This window comes from Delphinus delphis, chromosome 11, assembly GCF_949987515.2.
Source record: "Delphinus delphis chromosome 11, mDelDel1.2, whole genome shotgun sequence".
Taxonomy (NCBI): Eukaryota; Metazoa; Chordata; class Mammalia; order Artiodactyla; family Delphinidae; genus Delphinus; species Delphinus delphis.
In genome coordinates, this window is record NC_082693.1 from 12,317,862 (window position 1) to 12,341,415 (window position 23,554).

The 23,554-nt window shown below is 38.7% G+C and overlaps 1 protein-coding gene across 2 annotated transcripts in view; it reads right to left on the reverse strand.

The window, feature by feature from the left end:
• The window catches only part of RERG (RAS like estrogen regulated growth inhibitor), a 106,868-nt gene that overhangs the window by 25,488 nt on the left and 57,826 nt on the right, over positions 1–23,554 (reverse strand). Inside the window, exons 1-2 of one of the 2 annotated variants that reach the window (XM_060026127.1) lie at positions 18,816–18,868; positions 16,209–16,243 (exon numbers count right to left, since the gene is read on the reverse strand). The exons of the other annotated variant lie outside the window; for it this stretch is intronic. Of the exons in view, the coding sequence (XP_059882110.1) occupies positions 16,209–16,243; positions 18,816–18,868 (88 nt within the window). Of the gene's footprint in view, positions 1–16,208; positions 16,244–18,815; positions 18,869–23,554 lie in introns of those variants that run through there. 2 annotated transcript variants of the gene reach the window in all.

Consider the following 23,554-nt stretch of genomic DNA (forward strand, 5'->3'; position numbering starts at 1 on the left):
TATGATCCATTTTGACTTAATTTTTGTGAGGGGTATAAGGTCTGTATATAGATTTTTTTTTTTCATGTGGATATTCAGTTGTTTCAGTACCATTTGTTGAAAGACTATCTTTGCTCCATTGTATTGTCTTTGCTTCTTTGTCAAAGATAGTTGGCATTATTTATGTGAGTTTATTTCTGGTCTTTATTGTGTTCCATTGATCTATTTGTCTATACTTCACCAATACCACACTGTCTTGATTACTGTAGCGTATAGTAAATCTTGAAGTCAGGTAGTTTCAGCTCAACTTTGTTCTTCTCTTTCAATATTGTGTTGGCTATTCTGGGTCCTTTCCCTCTCCATATAAACTTTAGGATTAGTTTGTCTATGTTCACAAAATAACTTGCAAGGACTTTGATTGGGATTTTAGTGAATCTTTAGGTCAAGTTGGGGAACGTTGTCATCTTGGCAATATTGAGTCTTCCTATATATAAACATGGAATTTATTTAGTTCTTGGATTTTTAAAATCAGAGTATGGTAGTTTTCCTCATATACATCTTATACATATTTTATTAAATTTCTATATAATCATTTCATTTTGGGGGTGCTAATAAAAATGATATTATGGGGACTTCCCTGGTGGCACAGTGGTTGAGAGTCCACCTGCCGATACGGGTTCGTGCCCTGGTCCGGGAAGATCCCACATGCTGCGGAGCAGCTGGGCCCGTGAGCCATGGCCACTGAGCCTGTGCATCCGGAGCCTGTGCTCTGCAACGGGAGAAGCCACAACAGTGAGAGGCCCACATACCGCAAAAAAAAAATTATATTATGGGCTTCCCTGGTGGTGCATCGGTTAAGAGTCTGCCTGCCAATGCAGGGGACACGGGTTCAAGCCCTATTCCAGGAATATCCCACATGCCACAGAGCAACTAAGCCCGTGCGCCACAACTACTGAAGCCTGCACTCCTACAGCCCGTGCTCCGCAACAAGAGAAGCCACCGCAATGAGAAGCCCGCGCACCACCATGAAGAGTAGCCCCCGCTCACTGCAATTAGAGAAAGCCCATGTGCAGCAACAAAGACCTAACTCAGCCAAAAATAAATAAATTAAAAAAAATAATATTATGTTTTCAGTTTCAAATTCCACTTGTTCGTTGCTGGTATAAAGGAAGGCAATTGACTTTTTTAAAAATTTAATTTATTTATTTTTATGCAGCAGGTTCCTATTATCTATTTTATATATATTAGTGTGTACATGTCAATCCCAATTTCCCAATTCATCCTGCCCCCCCCCCCACATTTTCCACTCCTTTGTGTCCATACGTTTGTTCTCTATATCTGTGTCTCTATTTCTGGGAAGGCAACTGACTTCTGTGTTTTAATCTCATGCTGCAACCTTGCTATAATCACTTATTATATCCAGGAGGTTTCTTTCTCTTTGTCTCTTCTTTTGGATTTCCTACATATATGTGATGGCATTATTTCCTTCTTTCCAATCTGTATACCTTTTATTTTCTTTCCTTGTCTTATTGCATTGGCTAGAATATCCAATACAATGTTGAAAAGGAGTGGTGAAAAGGTCATCCTTTCCTTGTTTCTGATCTTAGCAAGAAAATTTCTAGTGTCACACCATTAATTATAATGTTAGCTGTTGGGGTTTTTTTTGGTAGATATTCTTTATTAAGTTATTCCTCTCTATTCCTAGGTTGCTGAGAGTTTTCATCATGAATGAGTGCTGCATTTTGTCAAGTGCTTTTTCTTCACCTATTATTGTGATCATGTGATTTTTTTTCTCTTGCCTGTTCATGTGATAGTTCCATTAGCTTATGTCTAGGTAAGCTAATCTTGGCTATAATTTTCTGTATTCACATGTCTCTCTCTAGATTTCAGGATATGGTATATTGCTCAGCAACTTCAATTTTTTTGATTGGACCAAAAAAGGTAATTGATTTTGTTTGTTCAGCTTTTTTGTTGCTGTTGTAAGGATAAGAGTGATGATTTAGAAGCTCTTTACATTTCAGGGCTGAAATTGGAAGGTTGCTTAGATATTTTACAGGATAAGTAGGTTTCAGAGCTTCTTCATCTTACTGTTATTTCTGCCTTTTCAGTATTCTCTCACTGTTCTTTCAGCTCAGCCATATGTGATATATATTCTAGTATTTTTCATGTGTGCAATGCGAAATGGATTTCACTGACCTACATTGGCATCATAGGACTTAGAAACAGAGTTCAACTAACAAGTATTTAATATTTCACCATTAGTTTTATTTAGTTTTTTCTAACTCTTTCAAGTTACTCATAGTCACCTAACTTTAGACATATACACATATATATGATTACATACTCTTAATTATCCTCTACTAATAAATAAAAATGTGTTAAATTTTTTCATATACTCTTAAACCTACATGTGTTATCTTTTAGTCTTAATAATCCCAGAGTCATTGTTTTCTTCAAATGAACAAGTTATACTTCAGATTCACTTTGCTAGCCTTATTTTCTTTTCAACGCAAATGACACAAGGATATTCTCTTGCTAGCAATTTCTCTAACAGTAAATTGTGAGGCAAGACCAATATCTAATATCTAGAAATTAATGAACACAGAACAATGTTTCTATGTTGCTCACTAGGGTATTTTATAAGAAGATTTCACTTTATAATTCCCTTTGTTCTGAAATAAATTAATTTTAAAAGCTAACCAAATGATTGTCCTGTTCATTTATTTATTATATACATGATCCTAATATGTGTGTATGGCTGGTAACGCTCATGTGGTGTAATTTGAGTGTCAACAATAGATTATTTGGTGGTGAATTATCAACTAGTCTCTTTTTCTATTTTAATTTTTCTAGCATCTTCTCTGGATAATAAAAATAATATTTGGGGTCTAAAGGAGGAGAGAAGAGAGGGAGTGTGGGGAGAGAAGAAATTAAAAAATGTAATACCAGTCCCTCCTGTTAGATAAAATTAAACTACTAAAAAATTCACTGGCGTGTAAGGACATTGATTGGAGGCAGAGACACATCAGAAAAGAAGTGATATGATCTGAGTGCTCTGCAGATAATAGACTATCGGGAGTAGGGCAAGGGAAGAAGTAGGGAGAACGATTTGGAGGTTATTGTGATATCTGAGATCATGGCAGCTTGGACCAGGGAGGAGCCATGGAGGTGGTGGGAAATAATCAGATTTGCTTTTGGACTGGCTACAGAGTATGAGAAGGAAAGAAGGTTGGAGGATGACTCCAAGGTTTATGACCTAAGAAACTAGAAAGATGAAGTGCCCTTTCCTTACATGGGGAAAAACTATGAGTAGGGAAGATTTTAGAGGAAAGATCAGGAGTCAGTTTTGAACAAGATAAGTTTGTGATATCTTTAGGACATGCAATGGAGATGTGAAGAGGTAGAGGATATAGGAATCTGGAGTTGAGGGCAGAGATCCAGGCTAGAGATGTAAATTTGCAAATATGTCAGTATAAAGATGGTATTTAAAGACACAAGACTGGATGAAGTCACCTGAAGACCGTATAGATATAGGAGCACCCTGAACTCTGGGGCACCTCTAACCTTTAGCAGTTGGGTTGATGAGGTAAAAGCAGTGAAGGTGACCGGGAAGGTGAAGTAGGAGGAAATCGTAAAGGGTTTAGAATCATGGAAGCTATGCAAAGAAAGTCTTTCATGAAGAAGAGATTGATCAACTGTTTCAATGTTGCAAGGAAGTAAGAGGAGGACTGAGAATTGCATTTGGCTGTGTGAAATCACAGTACGGATGGCAGCTTGATTGGAGTGGGCTCAGGAGAATACAGAGGAGAGGAAATGGAGAAGTAAATGTAGGCTTTTAAGCTATTATGGAAACGTTCTGAATCACATAAAAATCACAGAGATGGACCCATTTCAAACATTTATCAGTCATCATTTTGTTTGACGATACCATTTTTAATCACAGAAATTTAAGATGTTCATTTACTATTTAGTAGTTAAATGTGGAATGCCACAGAAAGAAGAGTAGAACAAAATGAAAGAAAGCTGTAAAATGAAAGAGGGGGACAGTGTTGTGAAGCATTTACTCAAGTGGTTTTTTTTTTAGAAGATTTCTTGGATTTTTTCCCATTCTTTTTTCCCCTTTAAATTAGACCTTGACCTTCACTCCCACAAGGGAAGGTAAGGCAGAGCACACATATAATACAAAGAGAAACCAGACAGTTATTCCTGGATTTTAGCATTCCAGTGACCAAGATTTTGGCATTAACAACTAGATTCTAGACAGAACCCCTTGTCTATCCCTTCGCCCTCCAAACACCCCCATCCTTAGATCCGTGAGATAAGCACTCTTTCTAGTCTAGGAAGAGAGAGGTCAGAGAGAAAAGTAAGTGAAAGAAGTGCTGATGTGGAGCTATATCCCTTTCCTCTTCGGCTGAGCCAGAGATGTTGCAGAAGGGGCACGGGAATTCCTGGTTAGCTTTAGGAGGTTTAGAACAAAGGGACGCCTCTCCTCCGCAACCTGTCTTGGTCCTGAGAGCCCTCTCCAGACCCCTCGTGACTAAGGAGGAGCAGTAGCAGTAGCTCATGGGATGAGTGGGCAGATGCATCTCAAACAGGGTCGCAGAGCCACCGTCCAAGTAGGACCCAGAGCACATACAAAAGCTTGCTCCGTGGCTCGGAACGTGCCACAGGTGTGTCATCAAGAGCCAGTGGACCTGAGCACATCCTATAGTCTGATGAGGGGATTTCAACAGCAGATGTGCTCAAGCTCATCAGCACAGAGGGATGGCCCTGCCCGAATACCAAAGCCAGCAGACACCTTCAGGGACAAACAGTGAAGAACTTCCAATGCTTGATGGAAGCCCCTGAACTTCCACTTCACACAAGGGAATACATAGGCAGCAGCAAAACCCCACAGTGGACCATAAGTCCACGGCAGAAAATCTGAAGTTTCAGAATAAACTCATAAAAATGGACGATTTTAAGTTCATTCAGAACACAGGATATGATTAGAGATTGAAATTAGGTAGTTTTAGAAAAATGTATACCAAGCACCCGAGCCCACAATTACACAGAAAGTGTGTTTACAAGCTCTTTGGGAGAAATTGTGGTAAAGGGAAGCACAATACACTCTACTTGAAATGCTAAGAATTAGGCTTGGGTCCCACCTCTGTAACTTTCCAAAGAATTTCAAGCAAGATAATTATGCTCTCTGAGCTCTAGTGCTCTTATTTGTAAAAGGAGAACAAGTAAATATATCCTACAAGACTGCTGTGATTACAAAATGCCACATTACATATAAAAGTGTTTTAAAAAGTATAAATGTTCCAAAATAAAGGGTAAAGAAAGTGACACCAGATTCTGCAATGTACCAGGCTCCTTGTACTGGTAAATATTATATGTATTTTGTGTTGTATTTAACATATTATATGTAGCAATTGTATGTAGCTATTATATTATATTAGTTTATATTACATTATATTTCTGGCTTGTCTGGGAGAGCCTTATTTTACTGCTATTGCCTTGGCATAATTTTTAAAAATGCGGCTTGTACACTCAAAAGTATTTTTGGTTTGGATGATAACTAACATGGTCACCCTGTATATACTTTCCAGATCCTTGCAAGGTAAAGTAGGTATTTTTGTTTTCTTTTCATAGGTGAGGTGCCTAAAGTTTAAATGGCTTGAGCAGTGTATCTATGCTCTCACAGTTGGTTATGCTGCTGTATGGAAAATCAAATCTAAGCCCACCAGCTTGAAAGGTCAGTCTGTTTTTCTATCTACTGTGCCCTCATGTAAGGTACAATGTTACTCTTTTGATTTACCTAAGAACCATGTGTATGTAAACAGAAGCAATTTCTCTGAGGCACAGAGGAATGGACCCACTTAGACTGAAGCAGCAAGTCAAAATCAGAGTGAGGGCTAATCCTTGAATTCCTGAGCAGGCAGCTTCCCAAATCCTGTTTACCCTTAGGGATTTGGCCTTTGCATTGGATTGGCAAACCGTTCAAAAACACGCAGATTAGCTTTAAGCAAATCAACTTAGAAATATTACATTAACAACCCCTCTCTTCAGTTTTCTTTTCTTTTTTATTTTAGTCAAACATTCTTAAAAGAAAATCTCTATCCCCCTCAAATCTGCCTTTTCCTTGGTATTCTAAAGCTTTTAATTGTGTCCAGTTTGTAAATCTAATTTAGTGAAACCTCAGAAAAAAAGAAAAAAAAAGGTTATGTTTACTTCAGTTAAGCCTGGAGTAAGGTTCATGCCAGATCTCATTTTAACAAAATGAATTCACTATCCCCTGGTAAACATTGGTTGAAAGTTATAATTATACTGGTGACCAGAAAGACTCTCTGGCTCTGGTTTACAAAATTATTTGACCTTAAGTTAATATTATAAATCAAAAAGATGAAAATCTGGGCCTGAAAATGAACATAATTCATATTGTAAACTTTGCTCAAAGAAAAAAGCCTTTTGCAACATTCTTTAACTAAACTGTGTCTTTACAAGCCAAATGAGATGAATATTTGGAGGAATGGTCTTTAGTTAATTCACACTGAAATAATCTGAATAAAGATGGAGGGAAAGTGGCATCATTTTATAACTGTAATTGTGCAGATATATTTATTTTTCAGAATGGTGAGTGCATAAATTAGCATCCTCTTATACAGACACAAGACGGGGGAAACGGAAACTCTGAAAAAAAAAACATGTAAATGTAGAACCTGTATCTGAAATTATGCCCACTGACCCCGAATACCTCTATCAAAATGTGATGAACTATTTAGCAACATTCAACAGAAAACAAAGCATTGCTCCAGAATAATTAACTGAAGAAAAGATCTGAATACATTAGATGGTAGACTGTGAGAAATTCATGTATTAAAATGCTGAACGAGAGAAACCACTGAATTGTTTTTTACTTGGAAAAATGTGTGTCCATAAAATTGGGGCTGAGCCTTCTACCTTTTCTATACAAATGTGTCTCTGGAACCAGACAGCATGTCTTGGAGTCTTGATGGATAATAGTTGTCTGTGTACATGAAACATGTCAAACATATATGTAAAGTACATCAGATTCCCTCAGAATAACGTGGAGGTGCGTCGGGATCTGAGATCTCCTCTCGAAGAGAGAGAGGTTAGGTAGATCCGAGAAAACACTGCCAAAGCTTCGTGAGTGCAATATCTTCTTAGATAATTGAACTGAGAGGAAAAAGCCAGAGGGAGAAGTTTTCCAGAAGACAAGGCTACAGGTGCGTTCAAAACAAATTGCAAGTGAATTGTAGGTAATAAAGTCAAAGGACACAGAAGGCTAGGCAGACTGGCCATCATGGGGACTTTGGGGGTTTCCAAAAGGACCACCAGAAATGCTAACTGGAATAAAACAAGAAGAGGTGAATAAAGAATGTAGAGACCCAAACCAAAAATGACCTAAAAAAACCCAAAACACAAAACCAGCAAATGATGGGGAATGCCAGTGATGTCAGCACAAGAAGCTTCATAAAGAATAATCTTAGCGTATTAACAATTTAAAGAAAAAGCTTTATGTGAGGTGACTTGATAAATCAGCCATTGATGCCAGGGACAGAGGCACTGAGGGGACATGAAGTGAATTAAAGAAGGTCACTTTTATTAAAACTACCGATTCCATAGGTATTTAGAGATTTTTTAAAACTCATATATTCCTGCTGCAATATTAATGTGTCTATTTAGCTCTGAAATTTTGGTCTCTACAGTGAACATCAATGCTCTGGACAATGGTTCCATGAAACTCATTAGTGGTCCTTTAACTGTTATTATTGTCCCTGAAAGTAACTGAGAAGAACAAGGCACTGTTTGTTTATTTGCTCTATATTAAATTCTAGAAAATTTTCTCCTATTTTTTTATTAATTCATCTCAGGCTTTCCTTATGTAAGCTGAATTCTGACACTTAATTCTTAGCATTTCATTAGAATATTAAAATGTGTCATTATTATTTAAAGCAAAAAAATATGTACCCACATCTATTATAGAAAAAAGAAACACCATGTTAGGCACTGTTAGTGGGGGAGGGGAATGAAATATAGACACACAAAACAGAACTTATACCCAGGGCTTTGCAGTTCTGATGGGGAGGTGGATGCTCACTAGTACCAATAATACAGGGCAGAATGTGACCTGTGTTATACATTGGCGGGGCAGAGTTCTCCTCTGTAGAAGAGTATGGGAGATTTAACGCTAATGCAAGAAACTCCAGTTTTAGTAATTTATCCCCAAAGATGTTTTCGACAAATACAGAAAGATATGCGTACCTAGGTGATTCCTATGTCAGTATTTAGCCTATCTGTACTGAACATTAGCCATCTTGACAGAATTTGGAGTTAATAGGAAATAAAATATTTAAAAGACAGTGTGTATACATACTTATGTATATGTGTATAAATGATATCTAGGGCCAGCCTACAGACCCTTACTATCCCCTTCTGTGCCTGTGGCAGACATTACTAACTGATCATGGCATACTTTGCTAGTGCTCTCACCATGGCCTATGATCCTTCCTTCTTTTTTTTTTTTTTTTTTTTTTTTTTTTTTGTGCGGTACGCGGGCCTCTCACTGCTGTGGCCTCTCCCGTTGCGGAGCACAGGCTCCGGACGCGCAGGCTCAGCGGCCATGGCTCACGGGCCCAGCCGCTCCGCGGCATGTGGGATCTTCCCGGACCGGGGCACGAACCCGTGTCCCCTGCATCGGCAGGCGGACTCTCAACCACTGCACCACCAGGGAAGCCCCGATCCTTCCTTCTTGACATATTGATCCTGATAGTTGCTACCAATTGACTGAGGCGATGCGAGATGAGTGCATTTTATCATCCAGGATATAGGCACATCCTTGTGCCATGCTCCTCGGATCTGTTGTCGTCCTCGGGAGCAATGAAGGGAAGGCAGTGCAGGTGGAGATCTGAGGTTTCTCACTTTTGCTTCTGCCACAGCAGCTCCTCTGGTTAACATTTTGCACTTCAAAGTAAGATTTCTTTGGGGCAATGGACTTGTTACTAAGAATTTGAAAAATACTAAAACTTTCCAATGTGGTCCCTTTCTGTCTTTCCTAATTAATAAAGACAAGATCTCTGATATTAAACAGTTGGTTCTGTGTGGAAAACACAGTTTATGGATGACGTTATAACATGCTTCCAAGCACACCAGCAAGCGAACTATCTATTCCATCCATGAGATACTTTGCTGTAAATACCACAACTGTGCTTACTCTTTTTATTCTTTTAATTTCTTGATATTTCATTCACATTATGGTATTTAACTATGTCAAAAATGAGTTATTTTTATTGTGTAAGTAAATTTAAACTTGTGTACTTTCATGCTGCAGAGCAACTAAGCCCGTGCGCCACAACTACTGAGCCAGTGCTCTAGAGCCCACGAGCCACAACTACTGAGCCCGCGTGCTGCAAATACTGAGGCCTGTGCGCCTAGAGCCCATGCTGAGCAAGAAAGAGAAGCCAGCGCAATGAGAAACCCGCACACCTCAACTAAGCGTAGCCCCTGCTCACCGCAACTAGAGAAAGCCTGCACAGCAACAAAGACTCAACGCAGCCAAAAATAAATAAATAAATATAAATTTATTAAAAAAAAAAACTCGTGTGCTTTGCAGGAGCAACTAATTATTAACTGATTTTATTTTTTAAATCCAAAAATTATTTAGCTCAAACTATTTTTTGTTCTAATGGTTTTAAAGATAAAAAGTGGCCTCTAATTCTCTTATATAGGTTAAAAGTTAACTCTCTAAAGAGTGTAAGTTGCTACAATTATTTTGGAAAAGTATATGGCAATAAATACTAAAGCTAAAAATATGCTTACGCTATGACCCAACAATTCCACTCCTAGGTATTAATCCAATGGAAAGGATTAATCCTTTCCAATCCAAAAGTCATGTACAAGCATTATTTTGGTAGCAATATTCATCATATTAGTCCCAAACTGGAAATCTTCCAAATGTCCAAGAGTAGAATGGGTACATTGTGATGTGTCAATGGCTATAACGCTATACAGTAACGTGGATAAATCTTGCAAACGTAAAACTAAGTGAATGAAGTCAGACATAAAATGGGTTGTCCTATATACTTCCATGGATGTAATGCTTAAAAACAGGCCAACTAACCTATGTGCTGGAAATGAACTTAGCAGTGACTGTTGGAGGCATTAGAGACTGGATGCAGGCACGAGGGCACTTTCCAAGGTCTGGCAAAGTTACGGTGCTGACTTCCCAGGTGATCTCATTGGTGAAAATTGGCACAGCTTTAAACTTATGATTTGTGCATTTTTCTATATATAGCTTATACTTCAATAAAAATTAAAGAAACAAAGTAATAGTTAACCCACCACATCCAACCACATCGAAAATAAGATGGCAAGCTCAGGCTTTATAGATAGTCAGATCTGGGCTAGGATTTAGGTCTAGGGGTAACTTGCCATGTGATTTGGACAAGTCACTGAGGTTCTCTGTTTCATGTTCGTTGTCTGAAACAGGGCAAGAATATCTAACTCATAGGATTGTTATGGTTACATAACAATCACATAACAATTCAAGACTTTCCAAGCATGGGCTGTAGGCGTGCGGGCTTCAGTAGTTGTGGCTCGCGGGCTCTAGAGCGCAGGCTTAGTAGGATTGAGCCTATAACAATCATAGGATTGTTATGGTTACGTAACAATTACAGAGTGCTTCCCAGGTACAGAGCGTTCAATGGCATAATGAATAAAGAAGAATGTAGTATAATGTCTAATATATCATCACAATATAGTAATAATGACATCTAATAATTACAGAGTGCTTCCCAGGTACCCAGATCTGTTCTAGGGACTTAATTTTCTCCTAAAAACCCTGCGGGGCAGGGCCTTTACTTGACAAAGGAGGAAACTGTAGAACAGACTTTAGACTCATCCAAGATCACACAGCTATTAGGGGGAAAAGCCAGAATTAAAATTCAATCGGGCTACATACTTAAGCACTGTATTATCTTGTGTAATAAGAACCTAATAAATGGTAGTTATTACTGTTACAAGAACAAATCCTGGCAGAGATATGGGAGGCTATAGGGAAAAATTGACTTTGGGCTAAATTGCTGTACTCCATGAGGCAAATGGTGACTCTCGGATTAGGCTTTGAAATTCTGTACTAACTAAATAAATAGCTGCTATTATTGTTATGCAATTAGCAGACCTAATTTGAGACAGAAACTGAAAGTAAACAAATTCATTGCACTTTATGAATTGAGAAAACAGCTGCGAAGAAGGTTAATGACATGCTCATCCTCAGTCCATTAATGCCTGTTCCCTGAGGTTATACACTCCAGGGAAGCAGGATACCTTGTCAGGCTACATCTAAAATCCGTCTTGGCTTTGGTGGAATTCCAGATAGTTTTTTTGCCTCTGTCTTTTCAACATTTCCTATAATGAACACACTTTATTTCACTGTGGAAAACTCACTTTAAAAATAAAATGAAGTACAAACAAAGACCAATCTCTGTAAGGCAATAAGAACCACATGTCTTGTAAATGGAAAACATGCCGATTTCTCCTTTGTGTCTTGGAAGCAACTTGCCAGACACACAGTCCACAGCTTTGAACTGTTTACATAAACACACTCAAGCCAAGGGTTTGCACGCAACAGTTAAATTGCACCCACACTGGCATCTGACAGACTTGGAAGGGTCACAACTGGTATTCACTTCAGTTGAATTCACCTTAGGTGTCTCTTACAAACCACACACCAGCAATATTTGTAGTAGACTGTAACATCCCAAGTCACTGAAAGAAAAGCCTGTTCATGCTGAGGTGGGGGAGTGCTAAGTGGTAGCTAAAGGTAAAATAGAGTGTCCAGGAATTGAGTGACGCAAGAGGATCGTTACTCCACCAGAGGGCACTACCGGTAAAGACAACAATTTCTCAGGAAAAGTGTCCATCCCTCCCACCCTCCAACTGTGTTTTTTTTTTTTAATAAAGATGTATGAAGTTTATTTATTTATTTATTTTGGCCACGCTGAGTGGCTTGCAGGATCTTAGTTCCCCAACCTGGGATTGAACCCATGCCTTCAGGGCCCTCAGCAGTGAAAGGGAGGAGTCCTAACCACTGGATGCCAGGGAACTCCCTCACCCCCCAGTTCTAAGCAGAGAAAGCTGATGGGATTAGGTCAACCTAATTCCATTTTATTCTGCTTGCTCTTTCTGCATAAATCAGGTGAGGTCTTTCCTCCCTGTGAAGGGATCGATGGACTATGGGTTACCTTTACTCTTATGACTCAAATTGCCGTCATCATTTGATTGTAAACATGTCATTTTACAATAAATGTCGAGTGTTTCCCATAGGCTAAGTCCTGAGCTTGTCACCATGACGATAATAAATTAACTACAAGACCACCCTCTTGCCTGCAGGTTGGAGAGAAATAGCTTCTGAGATAACCAAGTGGCACATGAAATAACCCAGGAACTAAAAATATTAGAAGGTTGGTGTTATTTTGTTTTGCATTGCTAATTACTGTTGTTGAGTGATGGGAAAATTGGCCATGGTCATTTTGGAAAGCCATCTGAGGAAAGCAGAGAAGGATGTACTACTAGAATAGGCAGAAAGGAAAGCAGAACCCAGCATTAGCAAAGTCACAGAAATAGAAATTTCATTACTAATGGAAACTAATGCCTTTCATTTAATATTTCTGGCTGTCTACATTGATTTAGAAAACTTCTAAATGCACCAGTTCGCCTACTTTAGAGACCAAGTGATATATCTGTCCCACCTACTGTAATAAGTGGGCTTTTCATGTTTTCTGAAGCTGTTATCTATAGTGTTTTATTTTCGCTAACAGAGTAGACTCTGAAGCAAGCCATCTCTGGGAGAGAAACAAAGTAGGGGTTTGCTCCAAGAACAAAGAACACATGACATCACCCCATCTGTGTCACTGAAATTCAAGTCATGTAGCAGTGCCCTGGGGTGAAGTTTTGTTTTGTTTTGCAGTACGCGGGCCTCTCGCTGCTGTGGCCTCTCCCTCTGCGGAGCACAGGCTCTGGACGCGCAGGCCCAGCGGCCGTGGCTCACAGGCCCAGCCGCTCCGCGGCATGTGGGATCTTCCTGGCCCGGGGCACAAACCTGTGCTCCCTGCACCGGCAGGCGGACTCTCAACCACTGCGCCACCAGGGAAGCCCCCTAGGGTTGAAGTTTAACACTGACAACCTGAATTGAGAAAACCAGCCCAGCTGGAACACCTCCCTGTGGTTTCCCATGTACTAGGAATAGAAATTTGCAATGAACAAATATAGTTTTTAAAATTTAATTTTCCCATAGTATTGGAAATTTAATAGAACTTTTTTTGATTGGAACCAGATTTATACACATATTCTTAGATACTAAAGCCTAATACAATTGTATTACTATTTGGAGGAGAAAAAAGGATTCTTTTGTCATAGTAACTCTTCAGAAATAACACTGCTTTTCACTTATATTAAATTCTCTACTGTTTATGTTATGCTACTTAGGAAAGTGCTATTTTCTTGTTAAATTAATATGTGTGGACAAGCATTTACTCACCACACATCAACATGACCTCCTTATAAGTCATCACTCCTAATATTTATGGTCTAAGAATGAGGTAGTTTGGGTGAGTCACAGATTTATACTTAGCCCAGAGATTAAGAAAAAAATTAACACCACAATTTCCCTTAAGTAATGGAAAAAATTTGACTTGTTACACATTTATTTTCTGGGTCAGTGTTTTTCCAGCAAGTCCACAGAGCCCTAGGTTTAACCCAGGTTTCTTTATGTTTTCTTGAAAGGAAGAAAGGGGGGAGTTGTGATGGATGCTTAATTTTAAATTTGATTACAATCGTATGCTACTTTAAGAGAACATATCTAACCGTATCTAACCATCTAATGTGACGGTTACTATTCTGAAATATATGAAGCAGTGGTACAGACTTTGAATATTACAAATGAATGAAACTGAATTAAGTTTCCCAAGTAGCAGGGCCCCAGACACGTACTTTACTTACAAAAGAGATCCTTTACTCACTCTTTAAACATTTGCTTATCCAGTATAAAAGAGGGAGAGTCTCGTGTTTATAAAATGAAGGGAGAGCGATGAAATTCAGAAAAATGCCAACAAGGTCTATGAGAAAACAATAGGGAACCATAGTCCCTGGAAGACGTAGGAATAATTGAATAGCATTGATAATTTACAGAAAAAGAACATTCATGGTGCATTACTTTTGGCATCCTATCATCTAAATAAGATGTCTAGAATAAATAAATTCACTGAAGGCAAATTATAGGATTCCCATAAATTTTACTAATAGTTACAAATTATCGTCTCTGGTGATTTTTCAAGATAGATATTGTTATGGGTTGAATTGATATTGATATTGAAGTCTTAACCCCCAGTGCCCTTGAATATGACCTTATTTGGAAATAGGGTCTTTGCAGATGATCAAGTTAAGATGACATCATTAGGGTGGGCCCTCATCCAATATGACTACATTCTTATAAAAAGGAGAAATCTGGACACGGAGATAGACAAATACAGAGGGAAGACAGTGTGAAGACACAGGGAGAACACCGTCTGCAAGCCAAGGAATGTCTGAAGCTACCAGAAGCTAGGAGAGAGGCAGGAATAGATTCTCCCCTGCAGCTCTCAGAAGGAACCAGCTGTGCTGCTGACACCCTGATTTGACTTGCCTCCAGAACTGTAAGATAACACAGTTCTGTTGTTTGAGCCACCTAGTTTGTGGTACTTTGTTATGGCAGCCCCTGGAAACAAATCCAGATATATATTCCTGAGCCCTGTCTTTTGGCTTGTCATTTACCACTGAGTCTCCCTGGCCATCAACAGAGCACAGAAGTTGTGTCCAGATTGCCCTTAGATTCAACCACCTGATCCGGTTCTGGATCATGTCACACCGCCATTCAGCTAAGGCAAGTTCCTTTTAGAACTGGCCAGAGCAAAGCAATTAGGAGGACGATTCTGTTGTAAAAACTCACATATTGCATTATGAAGCCAAACAAATTCTATTTTTATTATTATTCCTCATGAAGGAAGCAGTGGCCCCCAATAATTAGAAAAGAATCAGGGGTTGATTGTATTTCATTTTCTTCAAGGAAAATTTGGCCAAATAGCTAGAGTAGTCTGATTTGTGAAAATTTTGCAGAATGTAAAAAACACTGGAACTGGACTTCCCTGGTGGCACAGTGGTTAAGAATCCACCTGCTAATGCAGGGGACACGGGTTCGAGCTCTGGTCCGGGAAGGTCCCACATGCCACAGAGCAACTAAGCCCGTGCACCACAACTACTGAGCCTGTGCTCTAGAGCCCGCGAGCTACAACTACTGAAGCCCACGCGCCTAGAGCCTGTGCTCCACAACAAGAGAAGCCACCGCAGTGAGAAGCCCGGGCACCGCAACAAAGAGTATCCCCTATTCTCCACAACTAGAGAAAGCCCGTGCAAAGCAACGAAGACCCAACACAGCCAAAAATAAATACATAAATAAGTAAACTTATAAAAAACAAAACAAAACACTGAAACTACAAGAAGCTACCATAGACATCCACTTATGGCCAGAAGTCTTCTGGTGCTTCCATAATGTGGCAGTTCATTGGTCCCCTGCCCAACAGGGTAATAATGTAGATTAAAACTTGCCTCAGTCACACTCAGAAATCACGTTTATGAACATTACCTCTGATATTGTTTGGGTCAGATGAAGACTTAAAAACTTGCATGCAAGCAGAATTTTTACATTACAGTTTTTAAGATATATTAAACTTCAGAATGGGTCTGCCCTAATATTTGATGAAGGAGCCTTGGAGAAGCTAATTTAAATGTGATGATAGTATCACACATTTTCCATTTTTGAAATATAAGTTACACATGCTTAGGCATTTAGACACTGATGTCACACTGTCTTGATCCTTGCTCTATAGAGACTTGGGAAAGAAACTGAATAGTATATGTATAAAATGATCGGTTATGATGAGAAACTCAGCTAAGAACTATTCAGACTGCATAAATAAATAAATAATAAAATAAAATAAAGAGACCAAATAAGGAAACCTAAATGAAGAAAATATAAAGCAAAAAAAAAAAAAGAAAAAACAAACAAAAAACAAAAAGGAAAGGAAGCAGGCATTGTATTTAGAATATATAAACACCACTAAGTTTTTTCGTCCTTCATTTTCAGGAAGGGTCTATGATGCATTGTAACTATCAGAAAAATATGCACACACCTGGGGCCACTTCTGTAGGTGTGACCAGAATCTGCCTGTTGGAAAATAAAAGATGAAAAAACATGAAATTAGAGAAAATGACACATAAAAGGACAACTTAAGTTTCCAGCAAAGTAAATATATGGCTAAGTTAATCAACCCTCCAGCAAAGTCCTCCTGGGATGCGTTTTCACAGGAAAATGAGGGTGGAGAGGATCACAAGAGTCTTGGCTCTGATCTACCCCCGTGGCCTACTGACACGGGCCCAGCTCCCCAGAGCACTGGGGTCGCACTGGAGCAGCTGCCGGAAGAGCTGCTTTCATTGAAATTGAGTAGGAAGGAGTACAGGCAGTGGGGCTGGGCAGAATAATAACTGCCCAATCTTCTGGAACCTGGAAGGGGTGAGGGCTAAAGGGAGGAGAAGGTTCCTGAAGCACTGGGTAGGACACGCTTGGTAGGACCTAACAATCATCTTGTTCTAGCATTTAGAGCTTTTCTCCATTCCTGGGGTCACTGCAATTTTCTGGGGGACTCTGAAAGCAGCCAGTTGTTAAGCCAGGGTATTCCCCACTCAGGCTATAAAGGGGTTCATGCTACAGAGTAGAATTCCTAACCATTTTCATGCCATGGACCATTTTGGCAGCCTGTATATCGATTCTCAGAATAATATTTTATAATATATAACATAAAAAGTGTAATTACAAATAAAACCTAGGTTGAAATACTATCAAAATATTTTAAAATATTGATGTACTGTTTTAAAAATATATAAAAACACAAATTTTTGATATAGCAATTACATGCTTCTTTGTTAACATTTTAAATAAGATCTAGTCACGAGTTTAATTAATAATTATCTACGAATTATCATAATTTCAAGTAAATTATGAGTATAGATGACATTTTGAAATATCAGCAGCAACCGATATATATGACTGAAAATATCTGTGGTATCTATGGGTGACAGTTACCGGTATTGCTAACAACACTGTGCTTTGTATCAACATTTGTAATGGAAGGCAAGGCTAAAGTTCGCTTAAATGAAATTTAAAGGTTAGTGAAAATGAAGATGAAATGTATTCCCATACAAGTTGACAGACCCTCTGAAGACTGCTTGGTGGGTCTGGACCTCAGGTTAGAAACATTGCTGTAGAGGTTTACCCATCCTGATACAGAAGTTTACCACAAATGCCACATCAGTTTTCGAGCAGTTGTATTATGATTACCTACTTCAAAAAAATGTTAATTTAATCTCTATCTTTCTGGTGATTAAGAAGTCACTTCAAAATCTTGCAGTATAGGGCTTCCCTGGTGGCGCAGTGGTTGAGAGTCTGCCTGCCGATGCAAGGGACACGGGTTCGTGCCCTGGTCCAGGAAGATCCCACATGCCGCGGAGCGGCTGGGCCCGTGAGCCATGGCCACTGAGCCTGCGCGTCCGGAGCCTGTGCTCCGCAACGGGAGAGGCCACAACAGTGAGAGGCCCCAAAAAAATCTTGCAGTATAACCGAGAGGTAATAGTGTGAGGATCAAATACTATTGGCTTGTAGGTTGGAGGAATAGTTAATGAAATCACTGGGTTCAGAAAACAGATAATAGTTTTGGTATTTTCTGTCTAAACCAAGATATGCAACAAATTCTGCAGGAGTGGATGACATTATCACTGCACCATGTGTCCTCAGGGGGGGAAGAACAAGTAGAGCAGGGTATTCATTACAGTTAATAAAACAGGATAATTAAAGCCTAATGAGACTCTGAAGTGAGGCAGCATTTCATTCAAATCTCAACCCCACCGTTCATATTTGGCAAATGATTTTAACTCTCTAAACTTCAGTTATCTGAGCTGCCAAATGGAGATAAAAGTAGTGCCCATCTCAGAAATATTAAGGGATTACATGAGAAAATGCACGGTAATGTATTAAACCAGTGCCTGCCGTAAAGTATCCCTCGCCTGTCGTGAAATGAGAAAAGAAGGACCAGCTACAGATTAATAAATATCTCTCACCCTGTCTTCCCTTTCAGCTTCTTTTCTTGGACCTGCTCTAGGGTCTTCCCTTTAGCGGATGGGCTGTTTTTCATTCTGACCTCTGGATCTCTTCGGTTCAAGAAGGCAGGAAAAAGAAAAGAGGCCACTTAGATTGCATTTGAGGAAGATGCGCAGGACATAGCAGAATAGCTTAAAAATATTTGCAGTCAGCAGATAAGAGTGTAGGTCTGGTATCAGCTCTAAAATATTTTGTAATTTGGGGAAATAGTTTACAATCCAGCCGCCCCCAGTTTTGCTTTGCCAAAATGTCAGCAGGGACATGCAAGAAGCTTGAGAGCTAGCAAGTAATTTTTCATACGAATTCCCACTAGCCGGGGTTGACTTGAAGGATATAATTTATGGCCATTCTTGGGAAACAACCATATTCCTGTTTCATGAAAATATGGTACTAAAACTGATCAACTGCTTCCTGTCCCTGAAGTGGTAGCTCTAAACTTACCAGGAGTGTCCCATTTTTACTCTTTTTGGCTTCCACCTTATACTTAAGGATGCAAAAAGTAAAAACAAAACCACAAAAAAGAACTCTAACTCCAAAACACACAAAGATAACTGATGACTAGGAAATGAGAACTTAGGCTGCTTACTTCTGGAAGCTGGGCTTTTCTTTCTTATCACAGTGAAATTCAAATGATGCCATCTGCTGATGGGGAAATTTTGCTTTCCGATTTTTTGGGTCACTTTTTTGGAATATATTTTCAAACTTAGAAAAAACCTACAAAAACAGAATAAACAACTCTCATATACTCTTTATTGAGATTCACTCACTGTTTACAATTTGTTCCATTGGTTCTATCATTCTTTCTCTTTATATGATATATAATATATATAATCTGCATTTTTCTTTACCATTAGAGAGTAAATTGGAGATATTGTGCATCCTTACCTCTAAGTATTTCAACATATATACTTAATAAGGATATTTTGTAATGTAACAAAATAATTACCAATATCAGAAAATTTAACAGTGACACACACAATAATGTTATCTAATCCACGGTCCTTATTCAAATTTCTTCAATTGTCCCCATAATGCACTTTATATTTACTTTTTTTTTCCTGGTCCAGTATCTAATCCAGAATCAAACATTAAAATTAGTTATTATACATCTCTACTCGCTCTTAAATTGGAAGATTTCTTTAGTCTTTAAAAAAATATATTTCAAGCCTTTGACATTTTCAACGAGTACAAGGCATCTTGAAGAGTATACAGTTTTTGAATACGGACAAACTAAAATGTCCCTCAACTGGATTTGTCTAGCATTTCCTTGTGACTAGATTCAGCTTATGCATTTGGGGGCAGAAATGCAACAGAAGTGACAGTGTGTCCTTCTCTGTAAATCATATCAGAAGCCACATGTTGTTGGTTTGTCCCATCGTTGGTGAAGTTAACTTTAATCACTTGATTTAGGTGGCATTTTTCAGGGTAAAGTTGTTATTTTTCTGTTTGCAATTAATAAATAATTTGTGAGAGATCCTCTAAGACTATGTAAATATCCTGATCCTCAAGAAACTTTCACCCATTACTTTCAGCATCCGTGGATGACTCTTACCTTAATCAATTAGTACTACAATGGCTCCCAAGTGGCAGTTTTCTAAATCTGTCATTCTTTCTACACTTATTGGTTGGTATTCTACCGTAAGTTATTGTTTTTATCAACATAGACTCATATATTCTTATTTTATTCAAGGTTGTAATCCATTACTATCAATATTTTGTCCCAGAATTGTCCAGCAAGTGCCCTTTCAAGCTGGCCCCTGTGTCCTTTTGACAGGCCCCCATCATTTATTTGTTGAGCACAACAAAAATAGTATTTCATTCTTTTGAAAAATGTGCTGCCTTGCTATACAGAAATGAATCTTTGGTTCTTACATAAAGATGATTCATTTTACTTTTATAGGAAGGAGAACAATGATTAATGATTGATTTAACTATGTATATGTATTTTTTAAAGTATGTATTTGGCTTTTCAGGATTTGTGGCTTCTTTATGTCAGTTATTGATTTCAGGCATTTTATATTTATGGAGGCAAGAATAAATCAGGCCAAAGCCAAAACAAACAACAAAAAATTCTAACCAAGTTTATCTTCCTGAGAACGGAAAAAGAGAGACTTGGTGGCTAGGAGACTTAGCCGAGGCCTTAGACAACGAAGGAAAATTGTGATAGTCCATTGTTCACATAAGAAGGAAGAGAGCAGTAGAGATTACCTTAAATGTTGGAAAACGAACAGAGAGAAAAATGCTCATAGCTATTTTTCTTTGTATAAATCTGCAAATATATTTCATTAGAATGGCGGATATACTCTCTGTAGTTGAGCAGGTTTTTTGGGGTGTTCTATATATATAGTAGCACATTTGTGTCATTTTTGTTTTAAATCCTTTCCTTGATACTGTACTGAAAGAAATAGTGTTAGATTGTGCGGGTTTCACTAATTCTCAGTCTGCAGCACTGTGATGCTTGTTGGGGAGCACAGTAGCCTTGTTGGTCCCAGGCCACTTCATGAGCTAGAATGCAGCACGTGAGGACTGAAGAGATGCAAGAGATGTGCAGATACCACTGAAATATGGCTCTTTAAAGCCCACATATTTGGAAAGTTTGTAAAGCCTCCATCCATAAAGAAAACATAAAAGAACCATACAGTAGAAGGTATGCAGAATTTGGAGTGTGACCTCAGAAATGTCTTTTAACCTTTAAACCACAATTTCATCATCCCTAAAACAGGTATGGTAATAATACTTACCTTACCTATCCCACAGGTTATTATAGTAAAAAAAAATCTGTACAATAAAATACTTGGCACGGACAAAGAGTCATATTAATTATGATCACACTCCATTCAAGGACATTTGAGGACATTATATTGAGTGTTGGAAATTAAGAATCCATTTGCCCCCATCACATGGATGGTAGCATAGTGGAGATGAAAATTTAAGAACTGAGTTGGAAAAATACATCTTGAGATGCTCAGTAAGCATTAAAGCCTAAAGGAATCATGCTTCTTGCAAGTAGAAGCCTCACTGAATGTTCCAGTCTATCTGGTATAAAGTATGCCACTGCATCACACAGCAAAACCTTCGTATATGGGCAATTGTAAGGAAAACCTCATAGTCAATGCAAGTATATTCTTTGGAGCCCCTCTATCTCCCCTTGAAGCACTCTTTTATCTCAGGGGTAAGCTAGTTACTGAAACCCCCTTGTACAGTGCACAGACCTGCTGTCCATACTCTGGACCTTCTTTCTGCCTTCTTCCCATTTATATCTTGCCTCTTCAGGAACTAGCCAGACTCCCTTCACTCAGTGTGAATGGCTGATGTACTCAATTAATTCTCCTAGAAATACATGCGTTTTAGAAGAGATTTTAGGGATTCATTCATTCATTCAATAGATATTTATCAAGCACCTATTAGGTGTTAGGAGTTTGGACTCTGACCATGCAAGAAGAAACATACAATCTCTGCACTCGTGTAGTTACAGTTTGGTGATGAGAGAAATAAACAATCAATAATGTCAATAGCAATCATAATAATAACAGCAAACCATATTGTTGAGCACTTACCAATTGCCAGGCACTGTTCTAAGTGTTTTACATAAAAAATCCTCCCCCCAAACACGGACGTATATGCAGTTATTATTCTCACTTCAGAATCTTAAAAATTAAGTCTTGTGAAGCTTAAGTAACTTCCACATGGTTATTTCCTGGCAGAGGCAGAATTTAGAACCAGTCTGGCTCCAGTAGCTGTTCTCCTTGGTAAAGAGAGTAGAGGGCATCATAGAAGCATGCTCTAACCCATGCTAGGGGTAGAAATGAAAAGCTTTCCTGAGGAAGTGTTTAATAAACTGAGATTTGAAAGATGAGATACTATCTTAATCAAAATGAATCTCATGAAGCTTTAGGGGTCCTCACACAGGACAATGGCAGGGGAATGGGAAGAGGAAGGTTTGAGGGCAAAAGAATCCGAATCTCATAGTTGAAATGTTTAACGACTCTGGTTATGCACAAAATTGACCAAGGCCCATACATAACCCTGACAAGGCATTGCCACCAGGATAAAACATGGGTGGGTCAATCAGAATAAAGGAAAAAATCGGGGGATCAAGTCTTCCAGTATACCAAAACTAAGATATTCCAAGCTAAGAAGAGTGGGACAGCTTGGGTCTATGAATACTAACTACACAAACCGAACATGCAGAACCAAAAGCCCATTGGTCTTTTCTCTCACACTTAGCACTGCTTCTAGGGCAAAAGGATAATATTAAGCATGCATCACACATTAAAGGAAAAAAGGGGTAATATGGAGGGGAGTAGTGAAGTGGGAAAAGCCAGCAGAGAAAAGTTTTTCTTTCTTTGCTCATGACAATCTCTTTTGTTCTCAAGGAGGGAAAATAAAGCATGAACAGTGAAAAAAAAAAAAAAACAAATTTACTATACAGTTATAACTTTATATTTCTGGGCTCTTGGAGATTATCTAGTCCAATTACCTTATTTCACTAATGTGAAAATGAACCCAGAAATGAAAGGCTTGCTTCTGGTCACACAGCTAATTACTGGCACCATGAATAATGGAACCCAGGACTCCTTATAATGTACCAGACCTTGGAGTCCTATAATATACATATGTATGATGAAAAATTTAAATTCTACCATTAGCAGTAGCTTCACAGAGTGATATTCATGGTAAGCCTAAATGTTTGCTAAGAATTTTGACAAACTTTGCCGAAACAATACAAGTTATTGTTTTCTCTTGAGCCCCTGGCTGGGTTAATGAGGATCTCTAGCTTCATGGTGATATGGCATTTCTGCCCTTTGTTGAAATATGACAGATGTAGGTGGAGATGAGTGCTTTCTTTTTGCTGTGAGCCAACAATGCCAGAAGCACTGTAGAAACTCAAGCAGACATTACCCTTGCCAGGTGGCCTGATATTCAGATAGCAGAAAGGAATAACATAGTTGGAAAAGTGGATGACCCAGGCTGTAGGGAAGAAAGGATGGGAATTTACATTTATCATTTTATTTTGTGACTCATTGAGCCATTTTTCCTAGGTTGTATTTCAAACAATGCCAGCTAATTTTAAGATGAAGATATAGATTTGAGATGAAAAGGACACAATGACCCCAAGGAACTAAAATTCAACGTGGATGTGAACAATAAGGCTAGAAAAGGGAAATGTTTCCAGTAGAGGATAGGACATAAATCTGAAACAGGGGAAAGAGAGTAATTTAATAATCATATGGTCTCTGATGCAATTCCACATCTGCTCGGTGGAAGCGTACCCTAGGGTCCTGCCAGGAATACAGAAACCACCATAGATCTTTCAAACTGAAG